The sequence below is a fragment of the Gadus chalcogrammus genome, chromosome 12 (assembly GCF_026213295.1).
Source record: "Gadus chalcogrammus isolate NIFS_2021 chromosome 12, NIFS_Gcha_1.0, whole genome shotgun sequence".
Taxonomy (NCBI): Eukaryota; Metazoa; Chordata; class Actinopteri; order Gadiformes; family Gadidae; genus Gadus; species Gadus chalcogrammus.
This window is the reverse complement of record NC_079423.1, coordinates 29,475,170-29,483,975: the sequence shown is the minus strand read 5'-3', so window position 1 is coordinate 29,483,975 and position 8,806 is coordinate 29,475,170. Positions and strand designations below refer to the sequence as shown.

The 8,806-nt window shown below is 47.5% G+C and overlaps 1 protein-coding gene across 1 annotated transcript in view; it reads right to left on the bottom strand.

The window, feature by feature from the left end:
- Positions 1-8,806, bottom strand: part of pip5k1ca (phosphatidylinositol-4-phosphate 5-kinase, type I, gamma a) — a 34,522-nt gene that overhangs the window by 20,535 nt on the left and 5,181 nt on the right. The window contains exons 2-3 of the mRNA XM_056603300.1: positions 2,135-2,163; positions 585-671 (exon numbers count right to left, since the gene is read on the bottom strand). Coding sequence (XP_056459275.1) covers positions 585-671; positions 2,135-2,163 — 116 coding nt within the window. The remainder of the gene's footprint in view (positions 1-584; positions 672-2,134; positions 2,164-8,806) is intronic.

The following is an 8,806-nucleotide window of genomic DNA, read 5'->3' as shown; positions in this document are numbered from 1 at the left end:
TAAGATTTTGTGCTTTTCAGAATTCTGTGTTTTACGATTTATGCAAATGTTATCAGAAGTTGAGTCTACTTTTTTTAATAACAAAACGTCTACATTTGAATAAGACATAACTGTACATTTGTCATGATGTACACAGAATTTTACAAGGTTCAGCAGTGGAGTAAGGTCTCTTGAGAGTTTCTTTGCTAATTGACTGGGGTCTTTTGAACGTCGATGGGACAGAAACAAATGACCACTAATGAAGCTTGTTGAGTTGGCTTGCTCAATGTAGTAGTAATCTGTCTGTCTCTCTTTAAACGGGACATATTATACCACCAGGTGTGAGTGTGATTAGCTGTGCGGTTTTGAAAATCTGCCTCTTCTGACATCACAAGTGGGCGTCTTCACCTAGATGTGTCCAGTCGACTGTTGCTCATCTAGCCGTCATACATCTAGGTGGACACGCCCACTTGTGAAGAGGCGGGTTTTCAAAATGGCCAATCACACTCACACCTGGGGGTATAATATGTCACCTTTAAGGACTTCTCAGGCTGTTGTAGTCAAACAGGCGGTCGATGGGAGTGTGAGCTGAGAGCCGGCCTCACCTTCTTGTAGGTGGTCTCCCCCGACGCGTCCACGCCTCTGTGGCCCATCTTCTTCCCCCCGCCGACCTGACCTGAGGACGAGGGCATCTGGGGCGAGAGACACAGAGGATGAGAGAGAGAGAGAGAGAGAGAGAGAGAGAGAGAGAGAGAGAGAGAGAGAGAGAGAGAGAGAGAGAGAGAGAGAGACGGGCAGAGGCGTTGGGTTTAAGGGGAAAAGAGACAGAAAGAGGGAGAAAAAATGCAACAGAGCCGATATGAGTCAGGGTTTATGTTACACATCGACTACTGAAAGAGGATGGGAGCACATGCTGTGCGCCGTTGAATGAGAAAGGGAACAGGGAACAACAACAACAACAACAACAACAACAACAACAACAACAACAACAACAACACAGCAGCAAAGAGGGCAGCAACATCAGTACGTTGTTACTTAAAGATGAAACGATCGGGTGAAGCACCACAGCAGAGAATGGACGGGGTAATTCCCTTTGATATTCTGTCCATCACTTTAATGACAGAACCAGGTGCATAGCGGAGGACGAAAAGCACGTACGTGAGCCTCACTAGAACATCCACTCTGCATTGATACCTTGGCTATAATACCAGCAGACCAAAAGCAAAATGTGGTATTATTAAGAATAAGCTCATTTAATTCCATAGCATTGACTAATGAAACAATAATGTCAAAGTTTCGCTATCCTAATTAGATGGTTTAATCTCTACAAGCAAAAACGACACTTGAGCGTATTGGGTTCAAACGGTCGCTGGCCGCTTGTGGTCTGAACGCTTCTCTGAGCACATATTCCAGAGGGGGTCTGATCAGCCTGGAGCATCAGATGTGTCTGGGTGCGGTGTCCCTGACATACATGGTTTGTTTTTAAACCTCAACTCCATAACCTATTATGTCATGTTCTATGTGGGGAGCTGAGTGGGGATAGACATGTAACGACTGAGAGAGGTGGGGCGGAAAGCAGCAGCCGTTGAATGGGGTTCTTCTGAGTGTGGATGGGGGTCAGTTTGAGTTGTGTTTGGTTTTGTTTGTAACGCCCATGTATGTGTGTTAGCTCGGAAGGGGCTGACGGGGGACACAGGAGATCTGGATAGAGCGAGACGGAAAGGAGGAAGGAAGTGAGGAGGGAGAGCAATGGTAACCGGGGGTGACGGGCAATGTGGATCAGAGACAGAGAGGTGGATCAGAGAGAGAGAGGGAGAGAGAGAGAGAGAGAGAGAGAGAGAGAGAGAGAGAGAGAGAGAGAGAGAGAGAGAGAGAGAGAGAGAGAGAGAGAGAGAGAGAGAGGTGGATCAGAGAGGGGTGTGGATCAGAGAGAGAGAGGGGTGTGTGGAGAGAGGAAGGGACAACTGAAGGTAATGTGGATCAGAGAGAGAGAGAGAGAGAGCGAAAGCAGGAGCGGGAGGAGAGAGAGAGAGAGGAGAGACAAAGGGACGAGTGAGGGCGATGTGGAAGGAGTGGGAGGTAGGGCTTGGGCTTGGGTGAGCAGAATCAAAAATCAAAAAGGGAGGAGTGGATAAGTGATTGCAGTCTGCCTTACCTCTGTAATGAAGGCCTTCTGTGCTGCATCTGTGGAATCAGAGAAAGACAGACAGAGAGAGAGAAAGAGAGAGAGAGAGAGAGAGAGAGAGAGAGAGAGAGAGAGAGAGAGAGAGAGAGAGAGAGGAGAGAGAGAGAGCGAGAGAGAGAGGAGGAGAGGAGAGAGAGAGAGAGAGAGAGAGAGAGAGAGAGAGAGAGAGAGAGAGAGAGAGAGATGAGAGATATGACTGTTAGTGTGAAATGAATAGGCTTTATTTCAAAAGCATCAAAAGCAGTGACTCTGAAAAGGCAGGCAGAACGGTACAATAAAGTGTAAAGACAACAGTTCTAATGTAATGCCACAAGGTCAAATGCATGGTTGGGTTTATTTCACAATGTTAGCACTCGCAATAACTGTTTATCCCTAAGACAAGCCTATAAGTCTATAAGGATTACTAAAATGGCCAAGCACAGCAGTGGAGCAATCCTCAGCAACATAGGCTTCATCAGACAGCCGGATGTAGAACCAACTGAACTTACTGTCTGCCTCCAGCTGGTATATAAACCTATAGTTGATGGTTCTCCACAAACACAATGTCACCTTTAAATAAAGCTGACATAAAGCTCTGTTCTAATAAAGAACAGAGCTAAATAAAGAACCAAATATATATGAACCAATTGCTTTCTTCACTCCCAACAACATGAAAAATTGTTTTGGACTGTCAAAAGCGAACCAGCACTTTCAACCCTAAATACAACAACAACAGCCACAGCAGTCAGTGGAACAGTCTGTCCCGGAGCCTGGACTACATGTTTCTGTTGTGTGAGCTTGATCTTTAGCCCAATACAGCCAAGCTAACGATTACCAAAAGCAATCAGCGTGCCGCACATTGAGCCCCAAAATAGAATCATAATTATAGCCTAGCGAGGCTCAGCGTAAAGATGAAGCGGGGAAGCAAGGAGTGCCATTTGAAGAGAAGGCAGGATTATTCATCCCCAATGGGCAGAGTGTTTGTTTGAGTGCTTGCGTACACTACTCTTCTGTGTGTGCCAAAAGGGTCGGTGGGTTATCTCTGTCCCCCCTCAGTCTCCCAGATGGCCCAACGTGAGCAGACACACTGAAGAGATTGATATCAGAGTCGAGAACAACAAACTCTGACTAGGAAACGGGGAGAACAGCGCATGCTGTCTCCTCCATGTGGGGAATAGCTCTGTCCGTTTTGTGTGTAATATCACTTGTCGTTTCGCCCCAAGATTCTCTGATACAAATGCAAAGTCCCTCATCCGAATGAGGGAAGACATCTTGTTGAGTGTTTAGCTCAACTTTAGCTATAGCTTTAATACGCATACATGTAAACAAAAATGAGACCGGCACGCTATCACTCATCTAACTTATCGTTGGAGGTGCATGAGCCGCATCCTTCTTCAGATCACACTGCCAACACAACAGGGGTTCGGTCCACCTGCCTTTGAGCAGGGCGGCAAACCTTCCGACTTTGAGAGCCGCACGACAATCAGGACAGTCAACACACCAGCTTGGCTGAGCGACACAATGGAGTGGGTGAAGTGGGACTTTGGTCACGAGAGCTAGGCACCGTTGTCCAAAATACTACAACTCCAATCGGCACTGACTACACTCCCCCGCCTGTCTCTCTGCCACGGCTCGACAGCCTGGGCAGAAATGACTCAACGACACAACGCTGGTGTCCGTTAGGATGTGGAGGTTCCTCAGTCGGCTCTGAATCCCTCCCATTTCTCCTTGAAGCTGGTAATGCAGGGTGTTGTCTCACCACCACACCCTTCCCCTGTCACTGCCTTCTCTCTCTCTCTCTCTCTCTCTATCTCTCTCTTCCATCTCTCTCTCTCTCTCTCTCTCTCTCTCTCTCTCTCTCTCTCTCTCTCTCTCTCTCTCTCTCTCTCTCTCTCTCTCTCTCTCTCTCTCTCTCTCTCTCTCTCTCTCTCTCTGCCCCGTGGGCACCAATGCAAGTGAAGCAGAGAATAGCCTGCCCCCCCTCCATCCTGCTCTTCCTCTGACTGCTCTCCAGCACTCCCTCGGTGGCAGACAGACACTCCGTGGGAGGAGCAGGCCTCAATGTGTGAACGCAGACCCTTAAAAACACATCAAGTAACAAACGTATAATGCAACCTGAAAGAATGTTGGCACAGGGCAGACCACAAACAAATAGACTTTCTGGCTTTTTCTGAGCCCTATTATTATGTATGTGTTTAGCTGTGTGTGCATCTGTGTGTGTGTGTGTGTGTGTGTGTGTGTGTGTGTGTGTGTGTGTGTGTGTGTGTGTGTGTGTGTGTGTGTGTGTGTGTGTGTGTGTGTGTGTGTGTGTGTGTGTGTGTGTGTGTGTGTGTGTGTGTGTGTGGACGCGTATTGGAGAAGTATGTATTTCTTCTGCCCACCACCCTGCAAGTGAGTGTGTGGTTCTCTGATGTTGTGTGTGTGTGTGTGCGTGAATGCATGCATATATTGCGTATATGTGTATATGTATGTGTACATGTAGGGCCTGCCGACATGCAGTCTCTGCCCAGCATGATGCCCCAGTGCAGCCCTGCAGCCCTCCTATTCCATTTGCGATGCTTCTATTCTATGGAGATCTACTCTCCAGCACACCGAGAGCTACACGTCAACATTCAATAACTATGCACCTTGAGAGGGGAAAAGGGACACCCTCATCTTCCGTTTGGTCGTCGAGGGTAAATGGACACAGAAAATCGTCAGGCCTTCACTTGATATATGTGCACTCAGCCTAATGGTAAAATTGCATTGGTAAAATGCTACTAATTCAAAGTTTAAAAATGCTTCAAATACAAAGGTAATGCACCATCCTGCGGTGCATCTGCCACATGGCTGGAGAGAGGGACGGCATGGTTGGATGGCCGTCTTTCCGCCTCATTGCATTTAATCAGAGCAGGGCTGGAGGACTCTCTGCTACCACCATTACACCGTCTACACGGCAGGACAGACTGAAGAAGGACAGACTGCAGCACACACGTGGTAGAAAGGTCTCTCCTACACAGCGGGAAAGACTGCAGCAGGACAGACTGCAGGAGACCCGTGATGGAAAGGTCTCTGTCGCCACAAACACAGTGGACGAGGTAGGGGATTTAACAAGGGGGCGATACCATTGACCTGAATTTGACATTCTTGATATGGAAATTAACCCAGCCGTTGAAATTAAACTGTTGAACCAAGAGCAAGAGGCAAAGAGTGGGGATAAGAACACAGAATCTAAACCCCGGTGAAAGTCATCTTTATGAGATCACATCCAATAGTGGCACTATATCAACCCAGAAATCAATAAATGGTGACTTCCCCTTTTGAGTAATTCGGTGGTCTAAAAATACGGTTTGAATGAAGGCACAATTATGACTATTACACTCCTGGTAGCCATGGTACCTGCGAGGGAACCGGGTTTGGTGAGCTAGGCACGTAGACACAGGAGTCCTGGCTTCTTATAGGCTAACCACTGAGCCCGCTGCGCTGTTTACCAGTACCCCCTGCATGGCAGCCCTCAGAGAGCCAGTGCTGCGCTACACAGAATGGACGAGTGGCAGTCCATCACTTCATGCAGATGAAGGGCTGAAGTCAAGCCGGTTGCCAAGCGATGCCGATGTGTACTTGACTGAGCCTAGGCTGAAAAGCCATTAGCGACACAGAACTACGGCGGGGGGGGGGGCTTGGTGGCGGGGGGAAAGGGAAGGTGGTTTCACAGGGGTTCTGAGGACGGTACATCTGTCTCTGTCGCTCTCTTTCACTCTCTCTCTTTCTATTTTCCCTTGCCGCTGCTTTCGTTTTCCATTTTCGTTTAATACATCCGCCCCGTATTCCATTATCGCCCTTGTGAGTCTGTATCACTGGCGCTCGCGGCGTGTTTCCCCGATCCCCGACGCCACCGTTCTGCCCGCGCTACCTCTCCAACGCGGGGAAAGATTTGATTATGGAACTAAATTATCAGGGGAACTCCAGCCAAAAAATGTTCACGAGCCGGCGGTAACAGTAGTGAATCAGGATTTGTTGCAGGACTATGACAAATAGATTACTGCATTGCAAATCAAAAAATGTTACGTCGAACAATTTGACTCCCTGACTTTCCATTTCAGGTTCACTTACTGCCCGTTATCTGGACACACACACACAAACACACACACAGACACACAGACACAGACACAGACACAGAAACGCACACACAGACACACGTACACACACACACACACACACACACACACACACACACACACACACACACACACACACACACACACACACACACACACACACACACACACACACACACACACACACACACACACACAGTGTCTTGATGTGCGTATCAGATTACTGATATCCCATTTTATGCAAGGTCGGGCCAGCAGATCTGTGTGATTTTCCAAGCTTCCTTAAAGTGACAATCCTTTAAATTCTCTATTTTTTGAACGTTGGTTCTGTGTGCGAAATCTGTGACTGCCCAGAACAAAACACATTTTAGCCAGAGCTTTAAGGGATGGGGGCATTGCCGATGTGCACACTCACACTCATGCATTCACAGAGGGTAACATAAAGAGACTCAGCCCCTGTCATGTTGGTGCCCCGTTGATATTGTGGCAAGGCAAACATTACATCGCACTTTGATTTCCTGAAAGGGACTTCTGCATTTCCACTGATACATAAAATGTGTACCTGACATTTCTGGATACAATAACAATATGATAGTCTGTACTATCCATCGACCCATTGACGTGACAGGGAATCCTTATACGTGTATTGTATTTCAGATACCCTGTGCTAATACCATATCCTATTTCAGCGTGGCAGAAGGCGTGACAGCCAGTACCAGTCTAGTATCGCTGAGCCCTTCGGTCGATGTTAAAGCTCGGTGAGCTAGGGAATAGAATCCTGTTGAAAAACCATACTTGCCATAACTAACTAGTGATTGCATGGAGACTCTAGCTCTGACTCCTAAAACATCACACTGGAAAATTCGATGAGATTCGGCAACCTTTTTAGCAGCCTGGTATCAGGTTGAAAAATCGCACATGTGTAGGCAAGCAGACACACAGACACACACACACACACACACACATACACAGACACACATTTCTCTCCTTTCCTTGTTTCCATGGCGCCCCGATTGAGGTCAAGCAGCTCTTTTTTTCATGAGGTACGCACGTGTGTGTTGAATCAGCATACACATGCTGTTGGCCACACAGTATCATGCCGCTGGTAAATAGGGCGATAGCATGGCAGCAGCAAAGCCACACATGCTAAGTCGCATTAGATACTCATGCATACACCTGGGCCTGTATTGCTGCTCAGCACCCACCAAACATAAATATTTGCCTGCAGATTGCACAGCCCACAGAAGCACATGAGAGTCCACACGACGGGCAAATTCGTCAGTAACATAAATTAATCAAATAATATTATTAAAGTTTAAACACAAACTCTAAATAGTGCCTGGACCTTTTTGCCAAAATGCACCTGGAATTTGGTAAAGCCCTCAAAAACATAGAGCTTCTAATTTGACCGTGTGTACGCGGTATGTATTTACAACCAAATCCAAGTTTGTTTCAGCACAACACATGCTTAATGAATTATTCATTATAGTGTTTGCCCCAGCGGTGGCTATGTATTTATCCACTGTAAACAATCACAATGTGACCTAATGCACACTGAGAAATACACACAGTGTGTGTCTGTGTGTGTCTATCCCTGTCCCAATAAACGGGGGACATCCCCAGAAGTTAGCTGGAAAGATCTCTGTGGGGATTTCGCCACAAGCTGCGCAGCTGTCATCGCCTCTAGCTATCATCCGGCTGGCTCTTCATTTCCTGCTCATACAAGAGACCTCACCTACGGTACGAGTTAACAAAAAGCAGAGCCATCTGTGAGCGGCGCCAACGTTCCGTATGAATAACAAATCAGTAGTTTGCATTTCACCCAATAACCCAGTGATTAATAACACAACAGTGGGGAGGGAGGGGGGGTGGCCCCTTAGTCTTGGCAAGAACAGGCCAGGGTTGTGGTTGGATTCTGCTTAGGGTATAGTTGAGACGGGGATCAGTTTGGGGTCAGTGGAGCTGTCTCAATGTGTGTCACCCGTCTGTCCCAGCTGAACTGTCTCAAAACGGCATCACTACATCATTCACCATTGATCTAAACAGGGGTCTGGGTGCATGAATTATTCAGGGACCACACAAGTCACCTCCTGTATGTCTCCCAGCACCATACACACACCCACAAGACAGCCCATGAACAGGTTCAAGTGAAAGACCGAATTATCATATCATAAAATTGGCAAATAGGCTTCAGAACACCATCTGCCAGTTTCATGAAGAAAATGATTTACTCTCTCTCTCTCTCTCTCTCTCTCTCTCTCTCTCTCTCTCTCTCTCTCTCTCTCTCTCTCTCTCTCTCTCTCTCTCTCTCTCTCTCTCTCTCTCTCTCTCTCTCTCTCCTCTCTCTCTCTCTCTCTCTCTCTCTCTCTCTCTCTCTCTCTCTCTCGCTCTCTCTCTCTCTCTCTCTCTCTCTCTCTCTCTGGTTGGCAGAGTGGACTGCACTGGTGTCTGTGTGCAGAGGAAGGAGAGAATAGACTACGCTCTGTCTGCTTCCAAGCCTGTACAACATACACAACAACGCCGACGATGTGTACTAGAGCGCAGTAGGCCTGGGGGGGCGAAGAAC